The following is a 21,656-nucleotide window of genomic DNA, read 5'->3' on the forward strand; positions in this document are numbered from 1 at the left end:
TCGGTTTTATTTCTTTGGATATAGGAACCAACTCTTATAGTATGTACTAGGTCTTATTAATAAAAGCTTTAAAATTGAAAAACTTAAAATGTTTTGTTAAGAATTCGAATGCTGGTTATACACTAGAGGTAAGAGAATAAAATGTAAGGAAATTACTAGTGGTAGCGTTAGTGCTTATTTTACTACGCGATCCTTAGACTCGCGTAATATTTTTGTGTGCCAGGTGTCTCATTTATAATGTTCCTCGGCTATATCTTAGCACCATATAATTTTTTTTTAATTTATAAAAGGGTTCTAAAAAAATGCTGGAAATTATTTTGAACTTCATTATTTAGCCGCTAGAGGGGATTGTGCCTACTTCGAAAGGTAAAATTCTATTTTGACTAAATAACTTCCAATAACGTAGGTGAAAAATATAGTAATCTGTAAAGGTTTAGTTATAATCTGTAAAGATATCCCCACAAAAATTTTTGGCAGAAATTTATGTCGGAGATCAAATAAAATGGTGGGGGTAATTGAATTGTCGAACAGTGGGCTGCCAAGGCAGTTGTGCATATAGGTCTCCTGATGGACCCGTCATGCCCCACCGGGGCTTACCAGAGCCCAACGGCCTTAGAGAAACCGATAAGGCTGTCTGGTCTGAAGGACTTAAAGTCACTCGGTACACTGAAAGTGTTACCCAAGTATTTGAACCTGGCGCGCGTGAATGCTGGACACTCCCCGACTACATGGTCAACGGTTTCATCCTCCTCACAGCATCATCGGCATTCCGGGTTGTCCACAATACCGATAGTATGGAGATGGCTTCTTAAGTGCCAGTGACCGGTTAAAAGACCTGTCACTAGCCGAATTTCGCGTCTTTTTAGGCGTAGTAGATTTTTGGTGAGACAAGCAGAGGGCTCACCTATGTGCGCTTTGGCCTGTCTCACACCAGGGGACTCAGTCCATCTTCGGTGGGTCCACTTGTCCAGCAGACCCTTCATTGACGCGACCGTAACGCATTTGGTGATACCCACTATGGGTTCCGGCCCCATCGGCACATTCGCGGATCCCAGTCTGGCAAGAGTGTCCGCTTCCTCATTACCTGCATGGCCTGCGTGGCCAGGTATGCAGACGAGCTGGACCCTGCAGCCAACCTGTACCAGTTTTTTCAGGACTTTTATGCACTCTAGTACAAGCTTGAAGCTTACCTTTGCGGCCGTGAAAGCCTTAGTGGCAGCTCTGCTGTCCGAGCATATTGATACGACTGTATTGCGGTGTCCCCAGCTTAGGATTTTCTGTCCGCATTTTAATACAGCGAATACTTCGGCCTGGAAGACAATGGCGTGCTCCCCCAGCGAGTATGCCCTACTGGTATGTGGCATCCCACCATAAAGCCCTGATCTAGCTCTGTTATTCATTCTGGAGCCATCTGTGTATCAGATGGTCCCCCTATTTAGAAATGCAGGTCTGTTGGAATGCTGCCACTCGTCTCTGCCTGCAATGTGCGTCGCGAATCCCTCGCAGTCCACAGTCACTGGAGCCATGCAGTCACTGCCCATCAGAAAGACAGGACATTCCTGTATGGCCCGTGACCAAATATTTGCGTGACCGGTCTCGCCAGCACGTAGTTCGCCGAGGACGTATAGCCTGTACGCAGTCCTTATTACCTCAAACTGCACAACGAGGTTCAGAGGCGGAAGGCTCAGCAGAGTCTCAAGCGGTCTAGTTGGCGCCGTCCGCATGGAACCCGTTATGCTCAGACATGCAAGACGTTGGACTCTGTCCAGTTGAGCACGAATTTTCGGTTTCTCCGTACATGGCCACTAAACGATAGCCCCATATGTGAGAAGAGGTCTCACAATGTGCGAGTAGATCCAGTGGAGGATCTTAGGATACAGACCCCAGGTATTGCCGAAAGCCCGCCTGCAGACCCATAGCGCGCAGGTGGCCTTCTTCATTCTGGTATCTGCATGATCGTGCCAGGAGAGTTTGGGATCTAACTTGATTCCCAGAAATCGAACTGTCCTGGAGTAATGCAGCTGCACGCCACCTAGAGATATAACAGGGGGCGTGCCAAAGTTACGTTTCCTCGTGAATGGTAGGAGGAGCTCTGCTTTTTTGGGGTTAATCCTGAGAGGCACCATATGTCCACCATACGCAGAGCTCTCATCATAGGGCCCCGCATTGAGACGACAGTCCCTAGACCCTTGAGTCTACACGTACAAGTTACACGATGCCCGAAGATCTTTCTAAGAGAAATTTAAGTTGTAACGTAATTTTCCAAAACTCGAAATCTGAAGAGTGTCAAAGTCTTGAGTATGACAACGCTCAATACGATCCATCAAATTATCAAACTTATGAAAAACTCAAAACTATCAGAACCCTTATGAAAATGCAATTTGTTTAGGTTATAATGACCAAATTACAAATTGTGAAATTGATGAAAATCAACCATCTTGTGAAGATGAATTTTCATGGTTAATTTTATTTAACCCCGACTTTAGCCCCTTAAAAATTACTTAACCGAAAAAATAAAAATAAAGCAATTAAATTATATTATTCTATTGTATAATTATGATAATATATTATTATGATATATGATATTTATTTAAACACCATAAATAAATATAATCTTGTCATGTGAATCTTTTTTGTGAAGTGGCTGATAAGGGAATCAACTATATTATTTTAATGTCAATGAAGGTGAAGTGGCAATTTTAAGCTGATCAATAAATATTTAAAATATAATTTGCATTACATACTTTTATGACTGAAGATCGGTAACACCAAATGAATCCTAGTGTCGAATGTCCGTGTTAAAAAACAGATTTTTTCTTCTGTTATCATAGTTTTAGACACCCACGAGTTGAATTGGGAGTTCAAGTAGGTATTTGTAAATTAAGGACGAAAAAAATATAAAAACCTAAAACATATAGATTTTTTGTACCATCACTATTCTAATATTATAAATTAACCATAATTTTTTTTCAGGATAATCTTCCCCTTAACTTCTTCAAGTTTTGTGTCTTTTATGGTAAATTATGGAGATTTTTTGAATAAAATAAATAATACTGAATATGGTAATTTTTTAATAACGATTTTATGAAAGAACTTTGTATCCCAAGCATTAGAAATATCATCAGGTAACTGAAATAAAGCTGTAGAAGTGCTGAGTTTCTTATGCATCTTACAGACATGCGGGAAACATTATTCATGTCAAAAAAGAAAGTGAGTTGTTCATCTACATGCTTCTCAAAAGATTTAGAGAGCACTGGTATATTTTTATTACTATTATAGGCGGATTAACTTCTCGAAACCGGATTAATACCATTCATTTTTAAGAAAGAAAAAAGACGTTTTTTGAGCTAGTTCTGTACCTTGATAAATGCTAAAGATCAAGGTATAGTTTGCTTAATTCTTTAGAACTGAGGTGAACAGCTAGTTTGGAAACTCAGATTCGGAAACTCAGACTTACATAATTTATTTTATTGAAGAAGTCCATTTTCGAAGTGGAGTAAACGGTTAATAACGAGAATGTTTTGTTAAAGGAAGTCTTTTTACCATTAAAAACACGTTTCTGTTTCCCTTTTATTTTTTTTCCACCAACCACTGTTTTGGGGCAAAAATACTTTTCTTAAGAAAACGTGTTCCTTATTCTTATTACATTTAAGTAAACTGTTTCATTTGAATTCAATTGCTTTTCAATTAAGAATATATAAAGCTAGTTTTAAGCCACATTATTATTCTCCATCAGCACACAGCCATGGTTCTGTAGTAGACTCGGAGTTTCACCGAGAGTACACCGTTCTTCTGGAAGGTCTTTATCTTTTTATAGCACCTTGCGTAAATTGTGCACGGTGCTCAGCAGAACACTACTGGAGGGATCTCAAGTAGTAGTAGATGGGTAGTTGTTTGATAACTTCAATTGCTTTATGTGACTCCAATTCTGTGACTCCGATCACTCTTGATACGCACCACCCATTCTTTGTACTTCAATTTGGAGGTCTTTATATTTGAGATATTTCTCCCCTTCTTTTTCTGTAACGTTATAATCGGATGGAATAGTGATACATATAAGTTGTCATGTTCTTTGTTTCTTTGGTCATGTTCTTGTATTGAGGGATCGATCAGTTTTGTATTTGGCCTTGAAGCCTTCTTTTACTCTGTTGTAACTAATTATAATGCTTATTATATTCCGTTGACCGTAGGCGGTCAAGGTCTGATCTTGGATATAGAGCCCATGCATGTTCATTGGTTTCTAGTTTTCCTATCTAATTTACTCAATAATTATCCCTGATGATGGGTACAGCTTAGGAGTTTCAGGCCATAATTTTCTTTTCAGCGCTTAGTTGTGACTCTATTATGTTGTGGATTCTTCTGGTGTATTCCTTTCTTAGATTTTTATTATCTCATGCTATACTCCATAGTTTTTTTACTCCCAAGTATTTGTAGCACGGTGTAAGCACGGTGTTCGTCTAATACTAACTAGATATCAAGGCGAATATGTTATAATGCTATTGTTAATATGATATGTTACGTTAGGTCCTCGTCTGATTTTGAGATCATCAATGTACAGAAGATGGTATATTTGCTGCTCGTCACTCTTACAGGTATATCTTCGTTATATCATACAGAACAGCAGGGAGATATCAAATCCTCGTAATAAATATTGCGTCGTACTTTTATGTCCTTGATAATCACGTTTTCATTATTATTATTAACCTCTAAGCGAAATAGACTTTAATCACTAATTTCTTGATTTTGGACTATATACCTCTTGTGAATAAACAATATAATTAAAAATTAATTGTAATATAGCGTTCACGTGTTAAAAATCAGATTTTTTTCTGTTATCATAGTTTTAAACAACGAAATTAGTGACTAGAACTGGTAGTGCACGTAGGGACTTGTAAACTGTTACGAACGAAGTGAATGTGAACTTATAAAATGTGATTTTTTTTGTTTTTGATTATACTGCTTGCTGGTAGGCCATTGTGACTATTAGTTCTATCGCTAGCCTATTATTGAAATTCAATAATAATTTTGTTAAATTCAGGATGAAGATCCTCATACTTTCTTTAATTTTTTTGTTTTTTGTGGTTGCTTATGGAAGTTTTCTTAGATTCTTACATAGAAGTAAAACAGATAATAATAAAAATGATCATTTTTTAAAAGGCCTGAAAAAACCTGATAAATCAAATACCAACTGGACTGTGGTAAGTAATTTTAATTTAAAGACGAAAAGTTGCTAATTGCCTTAGTAAAGTCTACAATTTTAAAATTCAAGATATACTCTTAGAGCCACTAATTGGAAATATTTTTAAATATAATTATCTTTTTTTTAATATTACATTTTAATAAACTACTTTAGGAAATAAAATATACCTAGTAGTATACCTTCTATTAATCATTATTTGGCTTTGAATGATGATATTTATATATACATACTAGATTTATTCATCGAAATATTTCCTCCCAAGTGAGAAAGAAGTTTCTGGTATGATAAATAACTTTTCTTTTTTTTTCACAATATTAAAGTGGTATAATATGGCTAATGCTAATCTTATAAAAAAGTTGATATAATGAACTGCTTGCACTGCTCTTTCTGAAGTGTTTAATATTAAAGTATTATAAATAAGTTCTTTGCCATATTACCTTACATCGTTCTGATGATAGCATTGCGTTTTTTCTTAGGAAGCGTCATTATACAATGGCCATTCCACTTTATTTGTTCAATAAGTCATTCAATTGTTCTCAATTTCTATTTAAATAAATACCAAGAAGTTTTGTAGTTTCTATTATTTCAAAACCAGAATAAACAAGGATACTAAACAATTCTACGCAATATATTGTGAGCTTCCCTATGCTTTTTCTTTCTAACCAAAATATTGTCCGGATAACATATTATTAGATGTGCATTTTTCAGCAGGCAAGTCTTGCTGTATATACTGCTCTGAGCATCCCCTTTTTCTCCCTTTATACTTGAAAAGTTTTCTTGCCATTTTAACGTATTGTTAATTATTTATTTAAACAATATTAGTGCATATTCCCGTATTCCACAGAACACAAAAAAACGACATAAGTTTTTCAGAGGCTATAAATGATGAATTTAAATTTAAAAAATGATTTGATTGTCATGCACAAGAACGGTTAAACAGTGTAAAATCATTAGGATTTTAGGATTGCTTAAAATTACTTCTCATTGTGCTCCAATCCTCTTTTCAATCTTTTTATACGACCTTACCCTCGCATTAAGCGCTACAGATTCCCGTTGTTTGTTCCGATCTGTTGCTTTTGCTGATAATGCGCAGTGTTCAGATAAATCTGAACAGAACTCTGGTGCAGTATAAACAAAAAAGGGCTTATATCAAATTGTTTACGGATTAAATTCAGTATTGATTACACATTAAACAGTAAGTATAATATTCTTTCGACTGTGCATTGAGTTAGAGATCTTGGAGTCAGTTTTGACACCAGATGCTACAATATAAAAACCAGCTTAACCCTTAAAAATGAAAAAACCGGGGAAGAGCACGATTATGTCAATATTTTAAGGAAGATAGCTCTGCTGTTTGCCCTTTACATAGTTACATCACGTCAAGCTCAAAGGGGCAGAGACATTTGAACTTTTTGCTGTCCCACTTAATCCCAATAATTATTCTTCGAGCAGTAAGTTCAGAATAATATTCAGAATAAATTATTCTTCGAACAATAAATTCTAAACTATTCTGCCATAAACTGCCAAAACTATTTCTCTCTACATTCTTAATATATGTAGTAATTTATGTCAAAAAGACTTGGTCTAAATATCATTAATTCTGGTCACATCAACTAGTTACTCTAAGGTCTTGGTATTAATATATCATTGAGCTTTGAGCTTTTCAGTTCTTCTAGAGCTCTTTTTTTCGTAAAAAAAAATAATAATGGTTTTAAGCGGATTTACTGATGAATCTTATTTTTTACATCACATCTTTATTCTGTCCAGTGCAACTTGACAGAAAACAAGCATACTTCAAAATAGTTGGTAAAATGGATTTTTTTTGCAGGAGTATCTGGCCGGATCTTATGGGTACACAATAGAAACTCACACTGTCACCACTTCAGACGGATATATTTTAACATTGCACAGAATTCCCAGTGGCAGAACTACAAAGTACAAAAATGGCAAAGTTGCGTTCCTTCAACATGGAATTTTATGCTCAGCAGCAGATTGGATAGTAATGGGTCCCGAAAAATCTCTAGGTAAAACATAAAAATACTTCTAAAACTAGTTTTTATTATACATTTTAGCGCTTATGCTGGCGGATGAGGGATATGATGTTTGGCTAGGTAATGCCAGAGGAAATACATGGAGTAAAAAACATGTGAGTCTAGACACTTTTGATTCGAAGTACTGGCAATTTTCGTGGCATCAAATTGGAGATATTGATTTGCCTACTATGATTGATTATGTTTTGGAGCAAACAGGTGTATCTCAGGTAATATTATAAAAATTTTAAAAAGTATGATTTAATATTTGCAACTGTTATTTATAGAAACTGATTTAGTTTCCTTCTTGAGTTTCGATAACCTCAAACATTCACATGTAACAAAGAATCATGGAAAATACTTTCGCTTCCTCTCTTGCTCACCACAGAAAGGTGAAATGGATTTCTGCATATGAACGCTGTACGTGACACAACTCGGGATCCATCGGACGCTTTGATCGTACATTTTCGCAGGTGTTTTCAAGACTCTTCCTCTATGTTCAATTTGAGTCGAACTTTAGAGTTCGTTCGTCTTTCATAACTATCTATGGTTGTAGAGAGGGAAGTAGAAGAAACGCCCGTTCTCTTTTTAACTTGTTACTTAATCGCCCCACTCACGAGCGAGCATGTTCGTCAACATGCTCCTCAACATGTTGTTGCGGTGGCCACACACAATTGCAAATTTTGATCGAACCTTGGATCGAACTTCAGTTTAACAAGTGCGCACATTCAGTCGAAGTCGGCCCATTGTACCTAGCATGGAATTATTATCGAAGCGACAGAAGCTAAGGCAATTAGAATAGGCCTCACAATAATATCTGAGAAAAAGAAAAATAAAAGAAGAGTATGGACCAAAAGGTGGCTTTTAAACCGGACAAAGTGCTCGCACATGAATTTGTTGCAAGAACTTAAATCGTTCTTTAGAGGTGTTTTTTTAACTATTTTTTTTAGTGTAAGTACCTATGATCTTATCTATAAAGTACATCTGCTTTGTGACTTCGAAAATATATATTATATCTTCCTTACGTGAATTCTTACTTTCCTCGTCACTCTTAATCTCAATCATAGACGATTTGCCTTTTCTTACAGTTTTACAATCAGCCGTAAATAAAAGAAGCTCATAATACCAAAGAGAAGGTTCACATACATCATCAGGTGAGATCCCCGTTCCTTTTGACTTGATTACTTTTCTGAGTTCTCTTCGAAACGATGCCCGTAAACATTTTATTTTGTTATTTACAAATTCTTTATCCGCATCAGGAAAAATAGACTTGCATTTTTCTACCATTGTCTGCATTCCCTCCTCTTTCAGATGTTTGTTTGAATATTGCTTGTCTTTTATATTCCACAAGCAAGGCAGGGATTCATAAAGTTCTATAAACTCTTTCCAGAACTCTTTATTGTCGCTGAAAGACATTTTTTTAATGTGTCCTCTTCGCAATACTGGGTACGACTAACCACGCTGACGTCGGCAACCTGACACAGCGGCAAGGTTTTTCGATATTTTCCAAAAACCGGCAACTTGGCAGCATGTTGCGCAACTTAGCCACACACCAACAAATTTGTTGTCACCAACCACGTTGACGAGCATGTTAACGAACATGCTCGCTCGTGAGTGGACCGCTTTAGACTCTTATTGTAAATGAATATATTCATTTCCTTACACAAAACCAGATCTGTATTGTTGACCAAGCAGCGCAATCATCCACGATGTTTAAATTACATATTTTAGAGCCAAAGTGGAATGAGTTACAAATATTGTGCTCTTGTTTCATTTGATTTCAATGATTACTACTATTAATGTCTCAAATGTCCAAAAGATAACGAATTATAGTTATAGTCGTTATCATAAAGTAAAATTATTATAGGAGTGCCCCAAAGCTTCTGAAGCTGTACTATTTTTGATTTGTCATTGATAAAACTAGTAGGAAACATCTATTTTGCCGATGACACGACTTAAAAATATAGATGTAAAAATTAATATCTAAAACATTAGGAAACTATGATGTTTTTTATATTATTTCTGATCATCTAATTGTGCTTTGAAATTTATTCTAGCATATTTCATATTTTCATTTACCACATTCTAATATAAGGTATAATAAAGTAATATAAGGTATAATAAAGCACAGTATAATAAAGCAAAAACAGTTGTTTTATTATACTATGGTCGTAGTTTTACCTTAAATTCTGGAGTTGCGGGGAAGACCGTCAATATGTTTTGTGCCGATAATCAATTAGTTACTTTTTAAGGTGTATTATGTTGGTCAATCGCAAGGGACAACTGTATATTACGTGATGTTATCCACGCATCCAGAGTATAACAGTAAAATTAAGATTGGAGCATCACTTGCCCCTATCGGATTTATGAACCACATAACCGGGCCACTTCTTCGTGTAATTGCACTTTTTACAAAGCAGTTAAATGTTAGTAAACTGAATAAATTAAAATATTTATATGGCATACTGAACGCCTATTTATATAGGTACTAGGAACACTTATTGGAGTAGATGAGTTTGCACCGACGAGCGATTTTCTTAAGTATATAGCAGGAGATGTTGTATGTTCAGAGAATTCTATAACACAATTGTTATGCGAAAATATTCTGTTTGCTCTTTGCGGATTTGACTATCAACAGCTAAACGACACTCTTTTACCATTAATATTAAAATATCTTCCCGCTGGTTCTTCAACTAAGCAACTTATCCATTATGGACAGGAAATTAACTCGGGTAAGTCATTTATAAAGATAATCACACAATCTCCTTCTATCCATTAGTAAAAATTGTTACTCTCCTGATAATACTTAAGTCACTTGCTGAGTTATAAGATCTAGTCGGATATTTTAATTTTCTATGACTTGCAATAACAATCATCACGGTCCAATAAGAACAAATAAATATCTTTCATAGTTATTATTGTTAGAACGTCTTTCTTCGATTTTTCATCTTGTCTGTTATGAAGCCAAAAAATACTCATTGAAAACCGTCATAAAAACTGTTGTTAATATTTGATTTTTAGGGTACTTTCGGCAGTATGACTATGGACCTATTTTAAATTTGGTGTACTACAGCAGCCTTTTCCCTCCAAGTTATGATTTATCTAAGATAGTAACACCAACTTACTTATATTATAGCCTCAATGACTGGATGTCAGCAGAAACGGATGTTCTACGTTTGTGTAAAAATATGGGTTCCGCCTGTAAAGGGACAATACTTAACAATAAATATAAATTTAATCATTTGGATTACCTCTATGGTATAAATGCAACTAGGCTAATTAATAGCCAGGTTATAAATTTGTTTGCAAAACAATAAAAAACTTGTCACAAAACAATAAAAAACATGTGACAACAATAAGAATTAGGCTTCGCAACTATAGAATTTTCGCAGAAAAGTAAATGATAGATATGACACCAATGAACATACAGATACCTCACAGAGTACACAGAACGCAGGTCAACCTTCGGCCAGGTTTCGCAAACGTAGTAAAATCGGCAATAAAACATTCTTTTTAGTATTCTACGTACTGAAGTGCATTTATCTCGACAATAGAACTTGATATAGCTGAATGAGCTTCGACTTATAGCTTACGAATGGCAAAAGCTCTTTCTTCTTCCAATAAGAAAACGTGGTAGCGACAAATCTATAAAAAAAAACGTAGTGCTGTATGAGAACTTTAAATTAAAAGGCTATGGACCTCGAGTTATGCAAAAGATTTTTTCTGGGGATTCAAAGAGAAAAATTTAAAATTTAGTCGATCAGCCTCCGCTGAAGGAGAGACGCATAGAGTTTTGCCACAACTCTTGGAGTCATGCTGATCCTATGCTGCATAGTCCTTGCATGTACAAGTTGTTCTTTAAGAATAGAACTGTCAAAGATCCAATACAGAAGGAGACACCCCCAAGAATATTGAAATAAACGCGCTATCCCTGTTATTCTTATAAGAGGGAGGAGTTATAACATTAATGGCCACCATATATATATATTTGTATAACGTTGTCTCACTTTATCTTTTGCTATATTAGTCATTGCTTATAATAAGCTCCTATTATTCTTGTTGCTTGTACTTATTGTAACATTAAATATGGTTTTTTAAAACATGCATTGCATAATAAGAAACGCAAAACATGTTTTGTTATTATAGTTTTATAACACAGAAACGAGTTGAAAAGACAGTTCAAGAAGCTTCTTGTAAATTATTAACAACTAAATGACTGTAAAAACCTAGAAAATAAGAAACAAAGGAATTTAATCGTATTATCCTATTGATGATATATGATATTTATTTAATAATCCTTATATTTTGTCTTTGGTATTTATAAAAATTTATAGTCTTTTCATATTATTTTAAAGTAAATGAAGGTGAAGTGGTTATTTTAATCTAACCAATATACTTCAAACTTTCTTTTCAAGCAATAATATTTGTAGTAAATAGTAAATAATAGTTGTAGTAAATGTTACAGAGAAACTTAATCCTAATAAAGATAAAATTAATCCTAATATTGCATTTTTCCATTAATAAACAATTTCTTTTTTGTGATCATAGTTTTGAAAATCCTAAAAAATATGGATTTTTTTATTTTACTGGTCGCTAATATGCTCACTCAACGTTTGTGACAATTAGAGAATTTTCGTTAGCCTAATTTTGTAAATCAATCATAATTTGTTTGAATTAGAATTACTATCCTCATAATTTCTTCAAGTTTTTTACTTTTTATCGTTATTAATGCAGGTCTTCTTAATGAAACAGATAATAGTGAATATGGTTATTTTCTAAGAGGTATGAGGACTTTACTAAAATTAAGAAGAATAAGGCAATAGAGAATAGTGCATAAGTGTGCTCATAAGCCCTAAAAATGTAATCAAATAAAGTGATATTTTAATAAATATGTAAAGCTGCCGTGGTGCTGAGATTTTTACGCAATTTACATACATTCCTACGTATGTACATGCAGAAAATCTTATTCCTTTCAAAAAAGGAAGTGAGTTGTTCACCTACAACCTTCTCAAACATTTTAGTCTGAGAACACTGGTCGAAAATCAGAATAATATCAATAATTTTTAAGAAAGGAAAAAATATGTTATTTTATAACTACTTCCATAACTTTATAAATGGTAAAGATCAAGCTTTAGTTTCGATAGTCATTGCATGCCAGATTGATGCTCAGGTTTACATGTTTTATTTTATTAAAGAAGTCCATTTTGGAAGTGGAGTAATTGGCTAATAAGAAAAATGTTTTTTAAGGGAAGTCTTTTCTCCACAAAACAAATTTTTGTTTTTTTTTTTTGTATTTTTTCCACTAACCATTATTTTGTGGAAAAAAGACTTTCCCTAAGAAAATATCTTCATTATTACATGTTTAAGTGAACTGTTTTATTTGAATTGAATTTCTTATTGATTAAAAAATTATAAAGCCATTTTTAAGCCACATTATTATTCTCCATCATCACACAGCTTCTTATCGTTAATGATTATGTTTGGCTTATTTGCTTTGATGGATCGGTCAGTTTCAACCTGTATGATGTTAACGTCTTGTGTAATTGTTAAAGCCTGCTTTGGCTGTATTTTGGGATGCTACAATGCTTATCATTCCCCGTTGACCGTCATTCTAGGAAATGTATAGGCAGTAGAGATCTTATCGTAGATATAGAGCCCCACACATGTTCATGGGTTTTTAGTTTTATGTTTTGTCTAATTTACCCAATAATTATCCCACAGCTGAACCCGTTGTCAGGTACAGTTAAGAGTTTATAGCCATAATCTTATTTTTAGTGCTTAGCTGTGAGTCCAATATGTTGTGGATTCTTCCTGTGCATTCCTTGCTTAGTTTCTTTTTCATTGTCTTATGCCGAACTCCATCGTGTTCCTCTAAATAAATAAAATCAATAAGGCCTTTTATTAGATGGTAAAGTCTACTAAACAAATGCTATTCTACTCAACCATACAATCTACTCCCAAGTATTGGTAATCATGGTGTTCGTCTAGTGCTTTTATTGTTGTCTCAAGGTCGACTTCTATTGGACTATATACCTCTTTTGAATAAAAAACACTCATTAAAAATTAGTTGTAATATAGAGTCCACGGGTTGAAAAACATATTTTTTTCTGTTATCATAGTTTAAAACACGGAAATTAGTTGAATTGGCTGTTCAAGTGGGTACTTGAACTGTAAACTGTTAAGAATGAAATGAATCTAAAAACCTATAAAATACGATTTTTTTTAATTTGTAATTATACTGCTCGCTGGTGGGCCAATGTGATTATTAGTACTATCGCTAGCCTAATATTGTTCAATAATAATTTTATTATATCCAGGATGAAGATCCTCATACTTTCTTTGATTTTTTTATTTTTTATGGTAACTCATGGAAGTTTTCTTAGTAAAACAGATAATAGTGAATATGATAATATTTTAAGAGGCATGGAAGATCCTGATGAGTCAAATACTAACTGGACTGTGGTAAGTAATTTTAAATTAAACACGAAAACTTTCTTTCTCAAACTCATTCCTATAGAAGATATGGAATAAACTCAGTTAAGAAATAAATTGTACTGAATAACATACTTTTTGTTGGTGGCATTTATATATACTATTAGATTTATTGATTGAAGGGTTTCTTTGCATACCTATAGCAATGGAGAAAGAAGTTCCTAATAAAGAAGTTCATAGTAAATGGTTTTTTTTCTGACAATATTGCTAATGCACATCTTACAAAAAATTAATAAGTTTTGCAGTTTCCATCATTTCCATACCAGAATCATCAAAGATACTAAAGAACAAGTCTGTGTTAGATATTTCGAGCTCCTCTATGCTTTGTTACTGATTAGAATATTATTATCATCCGCGTAGCATATTAGATTTCATAGAAATTAGTTAATTTTTCTGCTAAATAATACCCAAGTTCAACAGGTCTAGCTATATATATCACCCTGTGCAATCCCATTTAATTTACCTTTAAACTTAAAAAGTATTCTTGCTATTATATTTTATTTATATGTTGTCTTTTAGGCATTATTTAAACAATGTTAGAGCATTTTCTCCTATCCATAGAATAATAAAAAACAACTCGGGTTTTTCAGAGGCTATAAATGATACGTTTAAATAAAAAAATTATTTCACTCTGATGCAGAAGAACTATATAAAACAACGGTAGCAGAGCTAGATAGAGGTAAAGATGGTAAAGAAACCCATGCAATTAAATTTAAAAATAATGTGCCTCATATTCAATCATATTTGCAGATCGATTTCTATATTATGTAATTTTTATAAACCTTTTGAATCATGCATATATCATCAAATTTATTCCCAAATCAAAAACTATATCGCTACCGATCAGCACGGATTTATGCAAAATAGATCTTGCGTTACTAATTTGATTTGCCTATCATAAACTATATGCAGTACATTAGATCAGAGAGGGCAAGTTGATATAGATATTTAGAAAGCTATTGATCAAATTGATCATGAAATGTTTCTATTTAAAATCGAAGTTTTGGGGTATTCACATATCTTAGTACGCCGGTATCGCTTCCATTAAACAGACCGTCATCAGTTTATTGAAATTGATGGGTTTTGTTCTCAAAAGTATGCAGTAACGTCAGGCGTCCCTCAGAGATCAAATCTAGGTCCGTTATTTTTTAGAATTATTTTTAGAATTACAAGAACGAATAAATATAACAAATGAATAGTGTTTGAGACTTTATGTGTGTTGACTTTATTTAAATAACTTTAAATACTGTACGGAAAAAAAAATCCAATTCTATTAAGTTTAATAGAATTGGATTTTTTTGCATTAACTCTAGAAACAATGTACCTTATCTTATTTAACAAATCACTACAGTCTATTTGAATCCAAGATCTTTAATTTCAGTATGTCTGGCTAGAGGGTAGTTACTCTATAGATAATTACCCTCTAGCCAGACATACTGAAATTAAAGATCTTGGATTCAAATAGACTGTAGTGATTTGTTAAATAAGATAAGGTACATTGTTTCTAGAGTTAATGCTAGATCTTCGTTAACTTTTTATTCCAATCGTCTTAGATCTAACATGCTTACTAAAGCCCCATTATATGTATTTTTGTTGTAATATATTTAATGTTTATGAAAAGTTACATACCTACATATGTAACTCTGTTTCATTTTGAGCTTAGCGTTCTGTGGATGTGACCTGTCTTACTCTTTACTTTGCTTAAAAGTGTACCTCTTTTTAAATATATTTTTCTTTACATTATTTATTCTAATATCACAGATTTAACGCAAGTTAGCTAACGCAACTAGCTTGCGCTAGCTAGTTAAATCTGTGCTAATATTCATTGATTTGGATACATGTTGGTTTTTTAACTAATGTTGACTGTGCAGTTAGAGATCTCGGAGTGACGATTGACGCCAAAATCTACAACATAACAACCAGGTGAACCCGTACCAATGAAAAACCGGGGAAAAGTATAAATATGATGATATTTTGCAGGCTCTGAGTCCATCAATAGCACATCAGATAGCTCTGATGTTTGCTTTTTACAGGGACATATTAAGTCTTCTTATTACTGTCTTTAGTAGCTTTGAATTATATTGCTCGAAAGGGCAAATACATTGAACATTTTGCTGTACCACTTAATCCCAATAATTAGAGCAAAAATCACTCTGTGATCAGTAAGTTCAGAATTATAAATGCAACTATTTCTCTCTATATTTTTAATATGTGTAGTAATTTAAGTCGAATTTCAAAAAGACTTGGTCTTAGAACATTGAAAGGCCTTTCAATGTTCTAAGGACTTGGTCTTAATATTATTAATTCTGATCATATCCAATGATGGCTCCAAGGTCTTTGGAAAATGATATTAATAGTTTATTGAGGTTTAATCGTTTCAGTTCTTCGGAAGGTCTTTTTCTCGTAAAAATAATAATGCCGGTTTTAAGCGGATTTACCAATAAATCATCTTCTTCTGATAAGTCACTTCTTAATTCTTAACAAGCTAACTTCGGTTAAGTGCAGCTTGACAGAAAACAACCAAATTTTAAAATAGTTGGTAAAGTGGTAATTTTTTTAGGAATACCTGGCCGAGTCTTATGGATATACAATAGAAACCCACAACGTCACCACTTCAGATGGATATATTTTAACATTACACAGAATTCCCAGTGGCAGAGCTGCACAGGAAAATAATGGCAAAGTTGCATTCCTTCAACATGGAATTTTATGCTCTGCAGCAGATTGGATAGTAATGGGTCCCGGAAAATCTCTAGGTAAAGTCATAAAAGTAAAGAAAAAAAAACTTCAAAAACTACTTTTTATTTTACATTTTAGCGCTTATGCTGGCGGATGAGGGATATGATGTTTGGATGGGTAATGCCAGAGGAAATACATGGAGTAAAAAGCATGTGAGTCTGGATACCAATGGTTCAGAGTACTGGCAATTTTCGTGGCATCAAATTGGAGATATTGATATGCCTACTATGATTGATTATGTGTTGGAGCAAACAGGAGTATCTCAGGTACTAAAATAACTATTTTTTTTTAATGCAAAAATTTGAGGTCGATAAAATATCCATTATTCCCACACATTTTTGGTCACTATTCGCTGGTACGTCAACCGATTTAATTTTTTTTGCCACTGTTAAATAGGCATTTTAATGCTGCTCACAATGATGTGTTACAAGGTGGGGGTTTCCATTTGACATTTTAAAGCGAGGTTAGCTGAAGATGAGGAAGTTATCGACAGAACTTTGTCAAATCCACTTCCGCGTTATCCTTCACCCAGTCAACATGTGGTTGTTCATGTCCTTTCCTATCCTACGGTTTTTTTCTTTCCTATCCTATTTCTCTATCCTATTTCTTTCCTTGATCCCTTCCTACCCCTTGCCGTTAGTTACAACGTGCATTTCAGAATTAAACTTTGTGAAAGTTTCCATCCCACTTCCGCGTTATCCTTCATCCCATCAACACGTGGTTGTTTATCCTTCCTATCCTTTAAGTCCTTTTTCCAGACCGTTTTCACGAATCTCCAAATCGTGATTGCCTCGTAGCAGAGCCATCAATTCAACAAAAACAAGAAGAATAACTTGTCAAATATCAAATATAAAATTAAATAGAATCCTCCTTGGTGTTTAAATTACATATTATAGGAGTGGAATGAGTTACGAGACACTAAGATAGACACTAAGATATTTTATATATTATGCTTTACTGCATTTCAAATTCTCCTAAGAGTGTCTTGAAACCTTAGCATATTTCGTGTTTCCACTTACAACATTCTAGTCTGAGACTTAATTTGCATTGAATTCTGAGGGGGTTGAATTACGGGGAAGGCCGTGAATATGTTTTTTCCCTTTAATCACTTTAGTTACTTTTTTAAGGTGTATTATGTTGGTCACTCGCAAGGGACAACTGTATATTACGTGATGTTATCCATGCATCCAGAGTATAACAGTAAAATTAAGATTGGAGCATCACTTGCCCCTATTGGATATATGGACCACATGACTGGGCCTCTTCTTCGTGTAATTGCACTTTATACGGACGAGTTAAATGTAAGTAAACGGAATCAGTTAAAATAGCTATCTGGTATACTGGACGCCGATTTCTATACTAGGTACTAGGAACTCTTATTGGAGTGGATGAGTTTGCACCGACCAGCGATTTCTTCAAGTATATAGCAGGAGATGTTGTATGTTCAGAGAATTCTGAAACCCAATTGTTATGCGAAAATATTCTGTTTGCTCTTTGCGGATTTGACTACCAGCAGCTAAACGACACTCTGCTACCAATAATATTAAAATATCTTCCTGCTGGTTGTTCAACTAAGCAACCTATACATTATGGTCAGGAAATTAACTCGGGTGAGTCATTTGTTCAGACAGTCACACATTCTCCTATCCATTAGTAAAATTTTCTTTTGAGTTACTGGCTGGCTTATATTATGAAGTCGGAACTTATCTGATAACGATGATCACTGTTCAATAAGAACCAATAAATATATCTCATAGATATTATTGTTAAAATGTCTTTCTTTTATTTGTTGATCTTGTCTATAAGGCCAAAACACGCATTAAAAACCATAAAATCATAAATAGATGTTAATATTAAATTTTTTAGGGTACTTCCGGCAGTACGACTATGGATCTATTTTAAATTTGGTGTACTACAACAGCCTTGTCCCTCCAAGTTACAATTTATCTAATATAGCTACACCAACTTACTTATATTATAGCCTCAATGACTGGCTGTCAGCAGAAACGGATGTTCTACGTTTGTGTGAAGAGATGGGCTCCGCCTGTAAAGAGACAATACTAAATAGTGAATATAATTTTAACCATTTGGATTACCTTTATGGCATAAATACAACTACCCTAATTAATAATGAGATTATAAGTTTATTTGACACAGAATAAAGAACTTGTAATTTTATATGGCTGTTTTTAAAAAATTGAATTTGTTGAGTAAGTGACGACAATAAGAGCAACCACAGAAATTTCGCAGGCAAGAAACTAACAAATTTGACACGAACGAACTTACAGTTACGTTACAGAGTACACAGAGCGCGCAGTAAAGCTCCGACCAGGTTGCGCAAATGAAGCAAAACCGGCAGTAGAGAATTCTTTTTAGTATTCTGCGCACTAAAGTACATTTAACTCGTTAATAGGATAACTAGCTTTCGAATGGAAAGTTCTATATAAAAATTCTATTATTTCTTCTTCCAATGAGAAAAACTAGTAGGACCTATATGACATGACCTAGTAGGACCTACAAGTGTACCTACCTAGAAGTGTATACAGCAGCCGCTTTAAGACAAAAACTAACGCTGTATCAGAACTTTAAATTACTGGGTTTATAAACCTCAAGTCACATGAATTAGGTCTTTAAGTCGGGTCTTAAAAGGGAAAATTTTTAAAAGTATAATTATAGAGGTATAACCCAAAAGACGTATAACGTACTATGTACGTTACGTTTTTACGTCATTTATTGGATATAATATGACGTATCTAGGATGTTTACACAACTCCTTTTCTTGTGTGTAAGATACAAAAACAAAAACATCATTTGTTGCTCGCACCCATTGTGAAATACAGTCTTTGCCTTAAAATTATGTTTTAAAACAGGTAAAGTTATCAATTGAATAGGAATAGTTTCCTTTCACACATCTAATATTAAATATGTACTTTATTTAATATTGTGTATTACATATGTAAGTTTAAAAATTATCTTTAAATTTCCGGCCAAGCCAACTATAATTTATTGCCAATTCATCGGCAACCAATAACCTATAGATTCTTGCAACAAAAAATCGTATAATTCCTTTCTTCAGTACCAGAACATTCAGTAAACTAAAAATATAGATGAACTATATGTTCATTTGAACGATACTACAACCAAAATCTAAATATATTGGGCTAGATCATAGTAAATCGTTCGTATCACCGAACAGTAAAAATAAATTCAAATGTTATTATAAGCCGAAAACTTAGATAAATTCACAGTGTAAACCTTTATTACAAGTAAACCTTTATTACAAAGGGACAACCAATGCTACCATCCAAGACGACTGAATGAAGGGCGCTGGTACTCGAAACTGTCGCCTGTCTTAAACACTGTCAACAGTGTCCACTTTGCTCCCTCATATTGCCAATTCTAATATGATAATTAGTGGGAGGAACAAAAAAGCAGGATTTCTTTTGCGACTGATCTTGATAATTTTGATATCATATGATGACAATATTTATAGATTTTAGATGTTCTGAAATCATATACCTACCTAATTACAGTTTTCCAGATCATGCAACATGTAAATTAATTAAATTTATAGCAAAGTATATAGATTTCAACAATGTTAGACTGTGTTTATAGGGTATGTTAATCCTTTGGAAAAAAGACACCTCGATTTGACAGTTTGTTGTTTAATTTATACGGAATGTTTTGTTGTTTTTTTTTCTATCAAAACAAAGAAGCACGCAAATGGTTTTTTCTTTTAACCTACTGAAATTAGAAATATTGAAAGTAGAAAGACTCATGGACATAAATGTGATATAAGAATTACCCAGGACGTATGATGCTGTTTGGGTTTTAATAAATTAAATCTTTAATTTTTTAAATTTCTTTTGTTAGATTCTTTCAGATTACAAGACCCGTCGTTTTATAAAACGCCCGTGACTACTCAAAAAAACAAAGGTAAACAAATATCTAACATTCTTGTATATGTAAATTTACACAAGCATACCTACTTAAATAAAAAACAACAATAAGAATTTTAATAAAAAGAAAGTTCATTTATCGGAACATAGACCACTGGAATGGCACCTACCGATACATTTTCCGCCATTGCAGTTTACTAGGTTTGCATTTCTTAAATCCTTATCCTTCCAATTGCGAAACCTTGGAAGCTGCTTTTCTCAAAGTAATATTAATATCTTGTGTGATAAACGGATTAAAGTTAGAATTGTCAACTGGTTTTAATTCGTCTCCGGAAATAATCCTAGTACCCCTTTTAGATCATGGGAATCCTTATCAAATGTTGGAACTTTCACAGATACATATATGCTTCCCCACTAGCAAATCCTTCGATTTTTTTTAGTTATTGTCCAAAAAACTCGAAAACTCTTTAACCGGATTTATTTCATGCGTTGTCTGTGTAGAAGAGTTATAAATCATTTACAAGAGTGGCCTCTTCATGACATAGCCAACATGTGGTTCCAACAAGATGGCGCCCCTGCACACAATTCTGCAATTATTTCCAATTAACAATATATAGAAATATATGGATAGGAAATCGAGGTCCTTTTGCGTGGCCTGCCCGCTCACCTGATTTGACGCTTCTTGATTTCTGTGTATGGGGATATACCTAAAAGATAAGGTGTATTACACTAATAATACTACAGTGGAAGAACTTGAAGCAGCCGTTCGATAAGCCATTCAAGAAATGCCACGCCAAATTGTCAAAAATGCTTGTTTGGCTCTGAGTGAGAGGTGTACATTATGTATTAACAAAAATGGAGATCTTTTTGAACACTTTATTAACTAGTTTTATTTTGGTTAATTGTTGATAGTTATTTATTTAATTTCATTTATCGTTGTAGGTTAGAAATAAATGTTGTTTCAATTTTTTAAATTTACTTTTCATAATAATGAAATGACTTTCTTGTTTTAATAAAAAAACAAAACAAAATAATTGATTAGCAGCCTTTTTTTTCACAGTCAACTAAGGAAAAAAATTTTTTTTGAATAAATTTATGTTTTCCGCCATATCAAGATATGGTTGTTATACATGGTTGAAAGGGTCTTACTACCACATTAACTAACTACCAAATTTTATTAAAATCGGATTTAAGATGGCTATTGCAGGTTTTCTACAAACCTATTTCTTAAATTTAGCATGATATTTTGAAAACCCCTGTAGATATCGTGGATCTTAATATCGCATCTGATTGCGC

General features: G+C 33.7%; 1 protein-coding gene across 9 annotated transcripts; it reads left to right on the plus strand.

Moving 5' to 3' along the window:
* Window positions 1–2,656: 2,656 nt before the first annotated feature.
* Window positions 2,657–18,639, plus strand: LOC126740924 (lipase 3-like). 9 transcript variants are annotated; one of them, XM_050447123.1, is made up of 9 exons: window positions 2,657–2,865; window positions 2,974–3,125; window positions 7,029–7,224; window positions 7,273–7,460; window positions 16,283–16,478; window positions 16,540–16,727; window positions 17,589–17,762; window positions 17,825–18,071; window positions 18,328–18,639. In XM_050447123.1, exons 3-9 carry the CDS (start codon window positions 7,203–7,205, stop codon window positions 18,621–18,623), a joined length of 1,311 nt encoding a protein of 436 aa, XP_050303080.1. In that variant the 5' UTR covers window positions 2,657–2,865; window positions 2,974–3,125; window positions 7,029–7,202; the 3' UTR covers window positions 18,624–18,639. The 9 variants fall into 9 exon arrangements, with proteins under 9 accessions (XP_050303080.1, XP_050303075.1, XP_050303076.1 ...); XM_050447118.1 differs by having other exon boundaries at window positions 2,974–3,062; XM_050447119.1 differs by having other exon boundaries at window positions 2,974–3,016.
* Window positions 18,640–21,656: the final 3,017 nt, after the last annotated feature.

This window comes from Anthonomus grandis, chromosome 10 (genome assembly GCF_022605725.1).
Source record: "Anthonomus grandis grandis chromosome 10, icAntGran1.3, whole genome shotgun sequence".
Classification (NCBI taxonomy): Eukaryota; Metazoa; Arthropoda; class Insecta; order Coleoptera; family Curculionidae; genus Anthonomus; species Anthonomus grandis.